At 41.1% G+C, this 17,009-nt stretch overlaps 1 protein-coding gene across 1 annotated transcript in view; it reads right to left on the bottom strand.

Moving 5' to 3' along the window:
• Positions 1 to 3,940: 3,940 nt before the first annotated feature.
• LOC126109673 (uncharacterized) overlaps positions 3,941 to 17,009 on the bottom strand; it is a 320,193-nt gene continuing 307,124 nt past the window's right edge. Inside the window, exon 11 of the mRNA XM_049914724.1 lies at positions 3,941 to 8,002. Within this exon, the coding sequence (XP_049770681.1) occupies positions 7,695 to 8,002 (308 nt within the window). The 3' untranslated portion in view covers positions 3,941 to 7,694. The remainder of the gene's footprint in view (positions 8,003 to 17,009) is intronic.

The raw sequence follows: 17,009 nt of genomic DNA, 5'->3' as shown, positions 1-17,009 counted from the left end.
TTTTTTTAATATACATAAAATATAGGGTGTTTCACAATTCATTTTACACTCTTCTAGATGTTGTAGATGGGACTTAGTAGATCAAGTTTTATGTAGGAATCCATGCGCAGAAATATAATCCAATAACGCTACAGAGTGTCAAAGTTACAGGTGCTGGAGCCTGTAGATGTATGTATTTACAGCATGATTCCATGACGATGATACCAACTTTTTAGGATGATAAAGTAGGCTAAATATATCAATTTGAAGGAAGGGTCCCTGTACTGGAAATGAATAAATTTAGAGTTATAAGTGAAAACCATTCTCATACTTCTGACAGTGGAATATATGTGCTGGTAATTTTTTACTAATAATGTAGGGTAGGCAACTTCCAGAGGTGATAGTATGGATCAAATCAAGAAAAAATGTGTAGTGAACATGGGCTTTAAAGTGTGTACCTTAAGTGTTATGAACTCTTATTCAGTAGAGGAGATGTGTTTCAAACTAGTGAAGATGAGAAAGTGATCATAGCTCCTCAGGTAAGTGTTTTAGAATCCATGTTTACTGGACATTTTTTCTTGTCTTGGTCCATACTACCACCTCTGAAAGCTGCGTACCCTACATTATTTGTAACTACAAAACTGGTACATGTATTCTACTGTCAGAGGTATCAGAATGGTTTTCATGTATAACTTTCAAATCATTCATTTCTGATGAAGTGACCCTTCCTTCAAATTGATACATTTAGCCTTTCTCAATAGAAAGTTTGCAACATCATAACTTTGACGCTCTGTAGCATTGTTGGATGATGTTTCTGGAAAAACTTCATCTACTAAGTCCCTTCTACAACCTCTAGAAGCATTAAGGTATTGCTCTTGCCACATCACATGCACTTGGCAGTACTAACCAAGCATAAAAATATGCTACTCCTAATAGCTCTAATTATTATTCTGCAAATGAAGTGAATACTTGAGTAATGGTATGCAGTACACTGTTCTAACAAAAATATCTGCATTCATATATTTTACACCCTGTATATGTAACATATAAATGGGAAAAGTTGTTACTAAACATTTCAAAAAGTTCTTGACCAATTTACTCCAAATTTTTACATGATACAATAATAAACATCCAGACAGGTGCATGCTATTAATGTTTTTAAAGGACAGTGTTGTATTTATGACTGACTGGCTTATAATTATGATACTGCCACAGAACCTGAATTGTCTGAAACTTTGTACTCCTACCCATTCACAGATTAAAACTATGTGAAATACTGTCACTGAGACTACTATCCTCATGGAAACAGCAGCTGGAGAAGTCTGTCTCATGCCCTTCATATCAGTGATTCCAACTGAGTTACCCATTCATTTTAAGCAATTTAAATTCCCAATCAAGGTTTGATTTGCAATTACAATAAATAAGGCACATGGTCAGAGAAAGGGATAAGATGGCAGAGTTGGGTGAGGGGGGGGGGGGGGGGAGGAGAAATTGACATAGACAGGGATATGAGGGATGTAGAGGGGGAAGGGGAAGGAACTTAGGATGTATATCCAATTCCCACACATATTTAGCAATTGCGAAGCAATGTTGGATCCTCTACTTTCTTATATTGTCTTGAAAAATATTGAGATTTGTCTTCTAGGAGAACCCTATAGGAGCCACAGTCTAAAACAGGAAATAACTTTGTATAATGGGCTCAAAAAAATAGCACATTCCATTTTTTTGCCTGGAAAAATATTGGGGGCAGTCAAGTGAAAACTGAACCCTTGCCACAATGGGACTATGGATGGTTTGATTCAAATGTAACCATTTATCCCACGTGGAGACCAGTTTCTGTTTTGCAGAATGTGGTCAGCTGCTGAAAGATCCACAACTGCGCCCACTCCTGGAGTCCCCCCTCAGACTTAGACCAATGTCCACATGTCTTACTTCAGGTTGCCAAAGGCATGAAAATCATAAGAGTGAAAGATCCTCCTACTAACAACTGGACAAAGGCTATACTTCACCAATTTGATTGGGAAACACTGCAGCATCCTCTGTACAGCCTGGATCCTTCACTGTGTGTTTTCTCATCTTTGGTGACCTAAAAAAAGACGTGCAATGTTGTCGTGGGTCCATCAGCAGATGACTGTATTCTACAAAACAGGAAGTGCCCATCTTATCTCCCAATGGGATAAATGTCTATTGATTACTTTTCAGTGGAACCATTCCATGATATTCTTGTGTGCCTTTGATTGTGTGGACCACAAAATTGAAATTGGAACACTAAAATGTTATGTCATTAAAGGCATCCATCTAGTAAAGGCCGTGTCTTACCTTCTTTACAAGAAGCAGAGCATCACATCTGTAAACTGCATCACAGAATGAAACTTAGCTCAGAAAGAGAGAATATAAACTGTGGTCACCTATAGGGTATATTTAATCTGGACCTTTCCTTAACCTACATAGTTTATAATGTTCGACGGGGATTCAAATGCACTAATCAGAGCCCAGTCTCCACCATTCTGGATACAGCCTGAGAGGTGACTGAATAAGCAGGCATTGAACAAAACATCCTGCAAAAAATTTCTCTTTGGTAGAGCTGGATAACAAGTTAAAATGGAGTCAACTTATGGATAAGCTGATTAATAAAAACTGTTTGGTATGTTTTGTCCTTAGAAATATACCTTGGCAAGGAATAGAAATTTCCATTGCTTTAGGAGATCAACCTCAGCATATTTTACCTAACAAAAATATTCTAAAAGTAAAATATTCTGTACTTGGAGTGTTTCAGAAATATTGTAGAACACTGTTGGTATTTAGTTTCTTCAGCATAGATCTGACCTAGGTATCTAGCTTAGCTTACACTTTGTTACTAATCTTGTCTTATGCAATATGGAAAGAACAGATTGTTACTCACCTGATAAAGGAGGTCTCTGCACTAGGAGATGCTAATGGCCATGTGTGTGTTAGTTATGTTTATGTAAATGTGTCCATGTGTTCTACTTCTGATGAAAGATGTAGTTTGAAAGCTGAATATTTATAGCTTTCTTTTCATTGTGGCTGTCTGTGACACTACCTTCTCTATGTGGTGAGAAGCAATCTAAACTTTTCATACTGTTGTTATTCCACCTTGAACATTCCATTATTTGATTTAGACAGTTCAATTTCTTTCTTTTTAATAACCAACCTAACTATTTTATATAACATGTTCCTATTTTCCAATTCACATGGGCTGTGCATGAAGTAAATGTTAAATGTTTTACATGTTTTTATACACGATCACATATGAACATAATGTAGTTTCCTGTTTAGTTTTAAGTGAAATTTGTGGGATTTGTAAGAAAGTGTTGCGTTAGCCACATGGGTCGGTGAGCACAGTGTGGTGAAAAATGGGTCTTAATAACAAGTACACAAAAGGATTTTCAAACAGGCTAGCTGTGATTAGTGAAACCTGCACTCTGCAGCTGTAACAGCCCAAGTGGGCAAGACAATGTCACCATGCCAGGGCAAGACCCATGTTGTAAGCTATGTGACCGTGGTCTGGGTATTAGTGCAACAAACGTTCCTCGGGGGTCATATAAATTGCTCCGAATTTTGAGGCAGAAGCATTCAGAGTGCAGCAGGACCAATGCATTGCAAAGCGAGAGCCGTGTGTGTGTGTGCGTGTGTGTGTGTGTGTGTGTGTGTGTGTGTTCACATATAAAGTTAAACATTCATGTCAGTTTCTCTCATAGGTACCACCATTTACTTTCCTATGTAACTAGTGTTAGTTAGACAGAGTGAAAGGTGATAAATTACTCTCATGGGTTGGAATGCCAATTACTGTTGTAATATGACTTGCACTGTGGTGATTACACTTCAACAAATTGCAGTCAGTATCAAGACCAAGTCTGCAAACAGATTTCTGAATACCTAGAATTTTACACTTTTTTTGGTGTAGATAGCAAGAAAAGGAACAGTTATATAAACAGCTGGGAAAATAATCAATCAGTACTATTTCTGTTTAATTTCATACCAACTTATTACATCGGTGAATTATTTTATTTTTTTCCTGTAAGGAACAATATGTAAGTATGAGAATATAATACATTATTTTCTGGTACATCAGGAAGAGATGAGATATGTAAATTACTTCCATAAATTGTGAGTGGTTTTTTTGGTTTGTATATCAAAGTCCCTTTGTTTCTCAGTCACATACTTGAGGACAGCATTCACAAACAGTCTATTGTTCCAGTTGGTTTCACTTATTATGCAGCCTGTGGCAGTAAAGAAATTTCACTAGAAACAGGTCATTACTGTCACACTTTTTTCTTGTCAAAAAGGAACTTCATATTACTCAAGCCATCTAAATTCTGAAGTTTTCTCTATTTATCCATTTTAACTGAGTGTAGATGTGCTTGTGAATGCCATCTCTCATCATTCTCTTATCAGCACAACAGAGTGCTTTTACCCTGCATGTTCATAGGCAGAAAAGAAGGAAAAATCATTGCTGGTACATATGTGGCAATTGAAATATTCTGGCAGATATAATTTGTCATGCACTTTGTAAAAATTGCCTTCTTACTGCATTTTACCAGGGTAAGTATTGAATCTAATATACATGCAAATTTTATATAGTTACAATTTTTGTACAGATGGAATTGTGAAATATGAAATTAAATGGACGTCCTTCTGTTCTTGTATAGTTCCTCTTGCATGAGAAAATTATTTTTGGAATACTTAATAGTACTACTGCAAATGAACTATAATGGTAACTGACAAACTTTCATAGAAATAATCTTATTTGTCTTCCATGACATATTTATTTATTCTCTAGAAGGAGGATACGCAACTTTCACTTGACTTGAAAACAACGATGGAATGATTTAACATTGTGGTTGCAAAAGACACACAGAAAATTGTACTAATGACTGATGGCTGTAATTCACTTAACTCTAACCAAAAAAAACCATAGACTGCATTACTGATGCTCATATCTATTCAAAATATTTAAGTTATATTATACAAGAGTAATAAATGCTTACATTTACTACTTCACTGTTCTGGTAATAAAATATAGAATTTCTAAGAAAATAACATGTATTTTTACAACCTACTTAAATTTAAAAAAAAGATATGGACTACACCAAGAAAATTGCTCTGGTACACTGATACAGAGGTATGGAAGTTGCAGCTATGCTAAACTGGAAATGCTAGCAATGGTGTCAGCTACACTGCATACATAATTTGCTATTTCTGGCAATTGAAAAAAAAAAAGTTCTGGAATGTGAACTGATTATCTCACACAGAAACATCCTAAACTTATATCATACACATTGTACAGATTTTTCTTTAGTGTATAATAGCTGAAAGAATAATGATCTGGTGCATTTTTCATAAATTTACTTTAGACATTGATGTGATATAGTATATGGATGAAAAATGTTTGTAGTATTTTGATTTATTCATATAATTTTAGCCAATATTTTCATAGCTATAGAACCATAGATATTTACTGGTTACATATTATTAATAGTATTTTGTACATGTTCACAGGAAGTTACGTTTATAGAAAGCACTGGAACTAAAACTGGACTCTTCTAGGACAGAACAACTCAATGTTTACTACACTCAGCAAATAAGGAAAAATCAGGAAAGAGCAATATTTCACTTTGCTCATTGTGTCTCCTTGCCCGGTAAATAGCTGAAGGATTCAGTAGCTAAAGGTGCAACACAGGGGCGATAAATGTCAAAGAAGAAAAATCACTATCACAAAGAGAGTAAGAGGAGTACATACTGACAGAAGGAAGTGAAATGCAGAGGAGAGACTATGAGCAAGGGAAAAATATCTCTGCTTCATTCTTTGAAAGGTACATTTGAAGCCGTAAAATTCAAGTTTCTCTGTCGAAGCTTTGAAGCACGTACTGTGTCAGTTTTACATGTTGTCACATTGCTTAAAGAGTTGGTACAAGGTAAAAGAATACTATTGTATTTTTTATCATAGGAAGTGTGTTGATACTTTCTCAGTTATGAAATGAAATTGCTCTTAAAGTGGTAATTTATGTTCTGTGACAAGGAGGTTTACTATATATCAAAATATACATATGATCTATGTTGTTGTATGGCTATAAAAACTGAACTCTCTTAAGGTATTATGTGAAATGCTGTTTTGTTGAAAACTGACATAGTGAGACATTGGCTGTGTAAAAAAGAGGTTAACTCTTACAAACAAGTAAATCAGCAGCAATTGACTGTTCTCAATAAACAGCATTATTAACAATGGCCTGTTGCTGATTTCCTGTTCTGTAGGAATTAACCTGTGTGATATAAAATATCTAGAAGCAGCAGGAGTGTCGTTATGGAGGAAGATGACCAAAACCAGTATGACAGAGTGAACAACAAATGAAATTGTACTAAAAGTAATAAATCCAGAGTGAGCTCTCAAAAAACAACTGGAAGAGTGCATAACCGGTCTATTAAGATTTTTTTTGGGGACAACATTGTTTGGAAGGAAGGAAGGAAGAGGAAAAGTATGTATGAAAGGTAGGTAGAAATGAAGAGAATTGCAGGCAAGTGGATCGTAGAGACAAGACACAACATTTTTCTGCAAATAGGAAGTTCCACAGCTAAAGTTTATTGTTTAATAATATTATTATTTATACGTTGGGGCTTTTATAGAGGATGTACAATCACTAGTTAGCTTTAGTCTTTACATCTTACCAAAACTTCTTCCTACTTCCATTATTGTCCTAGGTCCATGCATTTTTCATTTTCAGACTTTTTTCTGCCAGTTGTTTGGGCATGAACTTACAAGAGGTGAAATTGTTTTTTTATGCAACCCGTGACTTCCTTCAGATTCTTGGCTAGCTGTTGTACTTGATTTTTCAGGTTACCTTTACTATGACAAAGATTTTCTGTTAATCATGTCACAGATTCATGCTATGCATCCATGAAATTTTAAATGTCTATTTCTTTGTAATTAAACTAAATAATTCTGTTAGGCAGTACAATCTTTCTGGTGCATCCAGATACCATCTAGAATTACAGGGCCTGAATGTTAACAATGATGTAAAGAGAGAGGGAGAGACTGGGTGGGCGGTGGGTGAGTGAGTGTGAGGGTGGGTTTATGGGTTCAGACCTGGGTAGGGGTGGAAATTTTTGATGCTGTTACAGTGAGTGCTGTGGATCTTTTCTGGATGTAAAGGGCGACTGGGGCTACAGACTTGCCACCCCTCCCCCTGCTAGTGCTGTGATAGATAGAAGGGCAGCAGTCAGATCTATAATCCAGACACGAGCCTGCATCTTCTTGTAAGTGGCCAAGATGTCAAGCTCGAACCTGGCAACAGTGAAGCCTGACTGTGGGCAGCTCGATTGGTTACAACAGTGAGTACTTGGGAATGGGGCTGGACCTCTGAAACAATTTGCAAATAATAATATATAAACAATAAATAGTAACTGTGGAAAAGCCATTTTCAGAAAAATATGGACCCACCCACAAGTTCCCGTTCTAAATTTATGGAGGTTATTATTTCTAGTACAATGACGATTGTGATAGTGAGGGAAAATGCTGTGTCTACGCATGGTCCATTTGTCTTTTATAACAGTTCATTACCTGTAGCAAATAGCAAATACGGGCCGGATTAAGTAAGCAAATAATGCAAAATGCAGAAAAGCAAACAGTTGCCGAGAGGGGCAAGGAGACACGAGAGTGTGGAGGTGACGGGGAACTGCACACTGCATCTCCCAGCTGTCTAGGTTGCAGAGTGGGCACGCGCTCCCACCGCCCCCAGCTCGGAGCCGGCCCGAGCGTCACCGGCGACTTCGCCCTGTCCGTCGTGCCGTCCGCGCGACGACCCCGGCTGTGCCGTGGGCGCGAGGCTCAGCAGCTGGCGCAGCAGCATCTGGTCCTTAGCACTGGCCCCACCCGCGCTGCCGGCACCGAGGCTACCGGGAGCGGGAGCCGTGTGGAGGGGTGCGCCGTTGGCCAGGCCTTCGCGAGCCGCGGCCAGCAGCTGCGGCTTTTCCGACAACGTGTCCGTCAGCGATGCTATCAGCACGTCTGCAGGTAAGAAATCGTTCGTCACATTCCGTAGATCCCATCGAGAAGTACAACTTTGGAGGACGAGGTGCCAGTAACATTAACATTTGACGAAGACATCATAGAAATTTTATTTGTGTACTGCACTGCCAATAAACGCTACTATACAGCTTAAAGGTAATTGTGAGTCTGCCATCTAAATTTAACAGAGTAAATTACAGGAGAGGTGTATGTGTCAATCAAACAGCAGTTACAGTATACTGTGACGGTGATCTTGTTCACAATTGGGCCGGAAACATCACCTGGGTTTCACACAGGGAAGAATTATCGGGAAACGTGAAAAAGGATCAAGTGTGATGAGTGTACCCCAGGAGTTTGGTATTGCTCACAGCAGTTTCACACACTCGGGGAGTGTTGCGAACCACGAGCACTGCTGCCTGATGGAGAGCAGGCGGTTGACCGTGGTCAACTACAGCTGCAGGATTGCAAGGCATGCAGTAGCACGTTGAGTGTGTGAGACTGGGATTTTTGCCTGATGACCAGTCCGTCATGTTCTGCTAACACCTGAACATTGGTTGCACTGTTTGCAATGGTTGCAAGAGCAAAGGGACCGGACCAATTAGAGGAGTGGGGTATGCTCTTCTCAGATGAGTGCAGATTTAATCTGATAAGTGATTCTGGACATAACTTCTTACGGCGACAGATGGGAACGTGTAAAGCACCCGGGAACAATGTTGAACATGAATGTTTTGGTGGTCCAGGTGTTACAGTAAGGCAAAGTGTAATTTTGTTTGACTGTACTGATCTCCAAATGTTTGAACAGAGTATACTTGCCAGCCAACATTGATGTGGCATTGTAATCCTTCACACAGGTGGAGGAGGTTGTCGAATGAGAGGATTTTCGATGAGTGGACTGACCTGCCCTGCCCAATGTAAACCCTGTCAAGCACATGGGGGATGTGTAGGGGAGGTGACGTATTCCAGAACAGCCACATGTGACAACCATCCAGCAGTTGTCAACCGCACTTGCAAAGGAATGAAACTGTCTACCATTCTAGTGGACCCCATACGGGTCCGGGTGTTAGAATATGCCTGAGGTATTCCTGCCTGTCGTAAGAGGAGACTAAAAGGTGTCTCACAGTTTTCAGCCATATCAGTTCAGGTCCCATTTTCTGGTTTGACCTGCCACTTTCCAAATTCTACAGAAGTGCAGGCCATATGGGGAAGGACACCTTACATGGTGCACGAGTTGTCCATAGTGCCCTTAGTTTCGATCTCCTTAACCTCTTCTCATGGCTTTGCATCTCCACCTGCAATTCAACTATTTCAGTGAGGACAATTTCCATGGTATGTCATCTTTTTCCGTTGTCTGCTGTCCTCTTTTGCCCTGTGACAATATTCCTCGGTGCCCAATATCCAGCATGGTAGCCAGCCTCTTGTGGTGGGGCTGTCATATACCCATTTGGTGGTAGCCCCCTGACAACACTGCTGATGCCCAAGCTGTAAAGTCCCCATGTATGCCAAGGAGTAGATGCCCATCTTTATGGGGCACCCGGACTCCCAGCATGCCAGGTGGCCTTTGCTGTGGCTGGGTGGTGCCCATGGGGAGAGCTCCTGCTCGGAGTGGGTGGCATCAGGGTGGATGACCCACAATGAAGCGGACTAAGTTATCTTTTGCTGGGGACGGAATGCCCCCAGCAGTCTCTAAGAAAGGAAAGGTTGATTACAACACTGACAGGTATGATCCTAAATCATTCCTCTCCCTAGCAACACGTTGGGAGGAACGTAGGGCTTCAGAGTGACAGGATCTCTATTTGCCATGTTACTTAATTTGCAGCAGAGCTGATGGGTGCTCCTTTCTGGAAACAAAGCTTCTGTTTTTTGTTGAGCACCTAGAGGATAACTTTGGGGAAGTGACAGCGCTGTCCAAAATACGCAGTGGGTTGATTTTGATTCAGACGGCATCTCCAACCCAATCCTGGGCGTTACTCGCCTGTGACAAGCTGGGTGATATTCCTGTTTGTCACTCCTCACAAAAACCTCAATATGGTCTAGGGAATTATTTTTCATCATGACCTCCTGTTACAGTCCAATGACGAGCTATGTGCCAATTTAGAATGGTGGGGTGTCCATTTCGTCCGGCACATTTACAGGGGACCCAAAGACAATAGGGTTGCTTCTGGTGCCTTCATCTTGGCCTTTGAGAGTGATTCATTAACTGAAAAGGTCAAGGTGGTGGTGTACTGATGCAACGTCAAACCCTATGTCCCTCCCCCTATGCGGTTCTTAAAGTGCTGGAAATTTGGGCATATGTCCTCTTGGTACCCTTCCAGTGCTACATGTAGAGACTATGGACGTTTGCTGCATCTGAATACTCCATGGGCGCTGTCTCCTGTCTATGTGAACTGTGGACAGCATCACTCCTACCCCCTGAGGAACTTACACAAATTTCACTCCCTGTGCTTACCAAAAGGAGCGCAAAATTATGGAGTACAAGACCCTGGACAGGCTATCTTATCATGAGGCTAAACTCGAATATGAAAGATTAAACCCTGTTCCCATGCTATCTTCTTATGCTGCCACCGCAATGGCATTGCCATCACTGATGCCATTATGCCCATTGTCTAAGGTTGCTCCACTGGGCACTCAGGGCTGCCCATCTCCCTCCCCCATCCAGCTGGCTGGAGGCATGTCGTCTTCTGTTGCTAAAATGCCAGGTACATCGATCCCCTCCCTCCAGCTGGAGAAGCAATGGCATCCTCTACTGTGGAAGGGGTTCCTTGGGACTTTACCTTCCACAGTCCTCACAGTGGTTGAAAGAGCCACTGGCTGCTGGTCAAAGGGCTTCACGGTCTTCCTCTGTCCCTATAGCTACTCCGAAGAAGCCCTCACAGCAAGTCCCTAAGGAGCAGTGAGAGGGGAAAACTTCAAAGAAAAAGTCTACCAAGAAATGGGAGCCTCCAGAGCCCCCTACACCAGCACTCCCCAATGGCTCTGCAGCCAAGGATGAGGTAGAGACTCTGGCATCCTCTGAGGATCTAGCTCTCACAGATGCCATCGTACTGGATGCCAACACTCAACCAGTGGCAACAGGTGTTGCTGAGGCTTAATTTGCCTCCTTCGTCAGTCCATGCCACCCCAGATGACAGAAAGCATCATTCTCCAGTGGAACTGTGGTCAAATTTAAGCAGTACACCTGCTTTTTGCATTGTCCTTCAGGAGACCTGGTTTCCTGCAATGTGGACCCCCTCCCTTCATAAATACTGCTGGTATCACAAAAACAATCCTGCCTGTGACAGTCTGTATTTTTGTTCTTACCACTGTCTGTAGTGAACCTGTGCCCTTTCAAACATCTTCAGAAGCTGTGGCTGTCAGGGTGAGGACAACACAGGAAATTACCTTCTGTAACATCGACCTCCCTCCAGATGGTGAAGCACAACCCCACATTTTTGCTGCACTCATTTCGCAACTCCTCCCACCTTTCCTCTTTCTGGGTGATTTTAACATCCATAACCCTTTGTGGGGTGGAGTCAAGGTTAATGGCTGTGGCATAGATGCTGAGGACCGTGAATTTTGCCTCCTAAATACAGGTGCCCCCACTCATTTCAGTGTGGCACATGACACATATTCGGCCATTGATCTCTTGGTTTGCAGTCCTGGCCTCCTCCCATCTATCCATTGGAGAGCACATGATGACTTGTGTGGTAGTGACCACTTTCCACTCTTCCTACTACTGCAGCATCTCTCAGCACTTTCTCAGGTGGGTTCCTCCCAATGCTGACTGGAACACTTTCACATCCACTACTAACATCGAGTATCCGCTGGATGCTACCATTGATGAAGTGATCCATGTCATCACTAATACCATTGTTGCCACAGCCGGATCAGTAATCCCTCATTCCTCCAGTTTCCCCTGGTGGAAGTCAGTACCTTGGTGGTCACCAGAAATCGCTGCAGCCATTAGAGACCGTAAGTGGGCCCTCCAACATCGTAAGCACCACGCGTCCCTGGAGAATCTTATTGCCTACAAATGGCTCTAAGCACAGGTTCGCCTCCTCATCAAACAAAGGAAGCAGGAGATTGGGAATGCTATATCTCCACCATTGGCACACGAACCTCCCTTTCCCAGGTTTGGACCAAGCTCCACCGACTTTACGGCTATCAGAACCCAACAGGTGTCTCTATAATTTGCAAAAATGGAGCTGTATCTGCCAGTGCTGACATTTTTGCAGAGCATCTTGCTGAGCATTATGCTTGCATCTCTGCGTTGGAGAATTGCCTTCCCACCTTTCATCTCCTCAAACAGAGGGTGGAGTGACAACACTTCTCTTTTGCTCCACACCACCTTGAGCCATATAATGCTCCCTTCAGTGAGTGGGAATTTGTCAGTGCCCTTGCTGACTGTCCTGACACATCCCCTGGCCCAGATGGCATCCATTCACAAATGCAAAACATCTGTCAGCGGATTCCCAACGCCACCTCTTGGTGTCTTCAACTGCATTTGGAGTGTTGGCAAATTCCCATCACAATGACGGGAAAGTGTAATCGTTCCAGTCCTAAAGCCTGGGAAGAACCCACTAGATGTTGACAGCTATTGTCCCATAAGCCTCACCAACATTCTGTTCAAGCTGCTTTAACATATGGTGAGCCAGCAGTTGTGTTGGCTCCTTGAGTCTCAGGACCTCTGGCTCTGTCCCAGGGCGGTTTTTGCCAAGGATGCTCCACCACCAACAACTTGGTGTACCTGGAGTCTGCCATTCGATCAGCCTTTTCCTAGAGACAACACCTCATTGCTGTCTTTTTTGGTCCCACAAAGGCCTACGGTACCACTTGGCAACACCACATCCTCACTACTCTGCACTAGTGGGGTCTTCGGGGCCCACTCTGATTTTTATACAGAACTTTTTGTCACACCACACTTCCAGAGTTTGCTTTGGTTCTTCCCATAGTGCACCCCACATGCAAGAGAATGGGGTCCCACAGGGCTCTGTCCTAGGTGTCCCACACATTTTAACTGCCATCAGTGGTCTCACATTAGCAGTAGGATCGTCAGTATCTCCCTATACGCTGATGATTTTTGTGTTTTGTTCTGCGCCTCTTCTACTATTGCAGCTGGACGCTGTCTGCAGGGTGCAGTCGTGGACCCTCACTCACAGCTTTCATTTTTCGGCTGCCAAAACTTGTGTGATGCACTTCTGTCATCGTCATACTCTCCACCCCATCCAGAACTTAGTCTCACCATCCAAATTACCGTCTTCTTTTCCCCAACAGGGTGGTCCATCTCCCACAACGGTGGCCCAAAATTGGGCTTAGCTTCACCGTCCATATTCAGTCTCTTCTTCATGAACTCGGCGCTTCCCCCTTAACACCCTTCCTGCAGGCCCCCTTCTGTACACCCCCATGGTCCATACCTTGGCCACGGCTTTGGCCGGATCTATTGCAAGGCCCCAAAGACTCAGTTCCACCTGCGGCCCTCTGTCAGCATTTAATATCTCTTCTTAGCCAGTCTGAGGGCTCAGAAATAATCTAAAGTGATGGATCACTGGTCGACGGTCTTGTTGGCCATACTGAACAACACTCCTTGCTGGATTGCTGCAGTGTTTTCACAGCAGATCCTACTCTATAGTGTGTTCCAGGAAGAATGGTCAATATTCAAGGGTATGACAGGAATGATCATTTGAAGCAAAGAAAACTTATATTGACATATGTCCTGCATGAAATCGTTTCCGAGATAGAACACATTTGACGTAATTTCTTATCGATTTTCTTTGTGAGCACTACATCATAGACGCCATCAGCATACACTGTGTCTGCATATTCTTCATTACTGTAGTTCTGTGGCATTTTAGCCAATGTGTGTACAACCACAGTGAATTGACACTTTCCTCAAATACAGTCTCAATCGCTTGCACTACTTTACTGACAACGCCCTGTGGATAACCGCACATTCAATGTCCTATTTTAATAACAGAAAGATATTGTGGACAAAGAGGTTGGAAGCAATGAGGTAAGTTGGGCTAGAATAAAATGTCAAAGGGGTTTGATGGGTAAGACATACTTATCTGTACCACTGACCCAAAAGCAAATAAACATTAAATATGTTCTACCTTAGAAAACCATTCAGAATAGGGCATATGTCCATATGAAGTCTCTTTGCATCGAATGATCATTCCCTTCATATTTACCATTCCTCCAGGGATGCCCCGTGTGTGGTGAGTAGCGATATCTCCTTTCATGTTGTTGTTATTCCATCCTAGACTAAAAGATTCTGTTTTTCATATCACTTGCTTTTAGTTCCCTTTCGGAGAAATAACTGTATAATTTTTTTTCTGTTTATTTTTCATCCTGCCAACAATTTTCATTTCCTGCAGAGTCAAAACAGTGTTATATTTAAACAGATTTTGTTTGATATACTATAATGAGAGTTCAGTGCCTCCTTGTGCACATTAACGAGTTCCTCGATTGTCTCATCTTTGCTCTCCTGAATAGATGTTATTCTCTATATGTGTCACTTAGTTGCTCAAATCTCAGTTCACAGTAATCACTATTTGACCATTCAGACAAGCTTGTCACCTACATCTCGACAACCAGAAATTTGTATTCAAAATGAAAATAATCATTATAATTGTGACAGACTACTGTAGCACTATTTATATTTTGTCAAAATTTGCCATATTATGCACAGATAATCTGCAAGCCATTTAATCTGAATAAATAGTCATCATTTGCTGTATTTAAAGAACAGTATGGGAAACAAAATAACTAGTAATGACTAAAGCAGAGATAATACAAAATGCAGACTGGCTATAGTTGATGAAAATGAGAAATTTTTAACATCTATTATATATTTAAGCATTAAGGAGTCATTTATGGAAGTGTCTGTTTGGGCTGTACCCTTGTATGGACAAAATAGCATAGAGGCTTGTGAAATCAGGTGCTAAAGATTGTAGAAGATTGGGTGGGCAGATAGGATAACTAATGAAGAGATACTAAATTTAATTGGAGATAAAACAAATTTGTGGCACAAACTGACTAAAAGAAGCAAGCAGTTGATGTGAGGCAGTAAGGAATTGTCTGTTTGGTAATGAAGGGGTAACAATTGTAGGAGGAGACGAATGTTTGATTACAGTAAGCAGGTTTGTTGCGCAGATGAAGAGGATTGCACAGGATATGCTAACATTAGCATGGAGAGGTGCATCAAACCAGTCTTTGACTGAAGACAGCAGTAGCATGTTAAGCCTACTATCTGACCACAATAGTACCATAAACACAAATGGTACGACTTTGGGCAGAAAGAATGCAGAGTACTGTCATTTTTCTAAACTTGGTGTCTACGACTGCCAACTGTAAAAGCTATTATGTATTTGACAAAGGAATATTCCTTAAACTTGAGTATTAGCACTAGATCATCTTGAAAAAGCTTGCTTAACTGAAACTATTTGTCTGGGAAGCTCTGTTACAACAGATTTTGATATCTTGCCAATGAACTGAAAGTCTGTCACAGCTTTACCCATGACTGAGTCTATGTGATCATTAATATTAATGTTTGAGCTTTTGGCCTCACACATACGACCATTGTCTCTGTCCTTTCAGACTGTGGTCACGTGTGTGTTTTCTACTTTAGAAGGATGCCTTCGGGCCAAAAGCTCAAATATATAGTGGTAATTTTTTTGTGCCTGCCTGCAAGTCAGTATGTCCTCTGTATGGTGAGTAGCTATCTATACTTTTCAGAATAATGTCATTATTGCATCTTGGCTTTTCCATGCTCTATTTCATATGGTAATACTAATGTTGGTTTACTTAATTATGATGTCTGATTTAGGCAAAAAATATTTTAAATATTGCACAATTTCTTGAACAATGGTTACTGCCTCAAAATTAGTAGTGTGTGTTCTCATTTGCTGACTGAAATTCAGACATTTTGGGAATTTCTCTGTTTTGTTACGTTCCTGTAACATGTGATCCATTGTTTGATTTCCACCAGTGCATGGAAATAGGGCATTGTTAGTTATTCTGAATTGATTGTAGTAAACATTTGGTTTCTTGTGTCTCATTAAAATCACCGTAGAATTATGAGAGATTGGTAATGTGTCCACCAGTGTTTGGTGCACAATTGGAAAATATTATGATGTAATGATTCCTTTGTAGTTTGTTGCCATTCATTCTTCCAGAGTCACTGTTCATGACTTTTGTTCTTTGAAGGTACTGCAGTCTGGATGCATTTTTAACCAAATATTCTGCAAGTTCATTTCTGTTTGAGCTAGTCCAGTTCTTCTTTTGTAACATTCTAATCTTATTTCATGAATAAGGCTGTTATTATGGCTTTGACTCCTCAAAGAATGTGATGTTGTTTTACTGTCATTTTTTTGTAAGCCAGTTAGTGCCTTAGCTTTCCGAGAACTTTTGAAATGTGAAGCATTCTACCTGATTAAGCGTTCAGTTCGCAGTTTATGTTTGATCTGGTATGTTGGCTCTTTGTTCACGAAACCTGCTTTGCCTATCCTACTCCTGTCAGTGAACATTATATCAAGTATTGCTTCCTGTATTTTCTTTCATTCAAAATGACAAGTCGAGTTCTTATGAGGATCAGTAGTTTCTAATGTTCGCTTAGTATTTCTAAATTTAATTTTATAATTATTGGTGTTATCCCTGACAGAATAAATACACTACTGGCCATTAAAATTGCTACACCAAGAAGAAATGCAGATGATAAACGGGTATTCATTGGACAAATATATTATACTAGAACTGACATGTGATTACATTTTCACGCAATTTGGGTGCATAGATCCTGAGAAATCAGTACCCAGAACAACCACCTCTGGCCGTAATAACGGCCATGATACGCCTGGGCATCGAGTCAAACAGAGCTTGGATGCGACCATCATGATGCTGTAAACAGAACCTGTATTCACCCGAAAAAATGACGTTTCACCATTCGTGCACCCAGGTTCGTTGTTGAGTACACCAACGCAGGCACTCCTGTCTGTGATGCAGCATCAAGGGTAACTGCAGCCACGGTCTCCAA

Source organism: Schistocerca cancellata, chromosome 12, assembly GCF_023864275.1.
Source record: "Schistocerca cancellata isolate TAMUIC-IGC-003103 chromosome 12, iqSchCanc2.1, whole genome shotgun sequence".
NCBI classification, from domain to species: domain Eukaryota; kingdom Metazoa; phylum Arthropoda; class Insecta; order Orthoptera; family Acrididae; genus Schistocerca; species Schistocerca cancellata.
The sequence above is the reverse complement of the archived record's forward strand: the minus strand, read 5'-3'. Positions and strand labels throughout refer to the sequence as shown.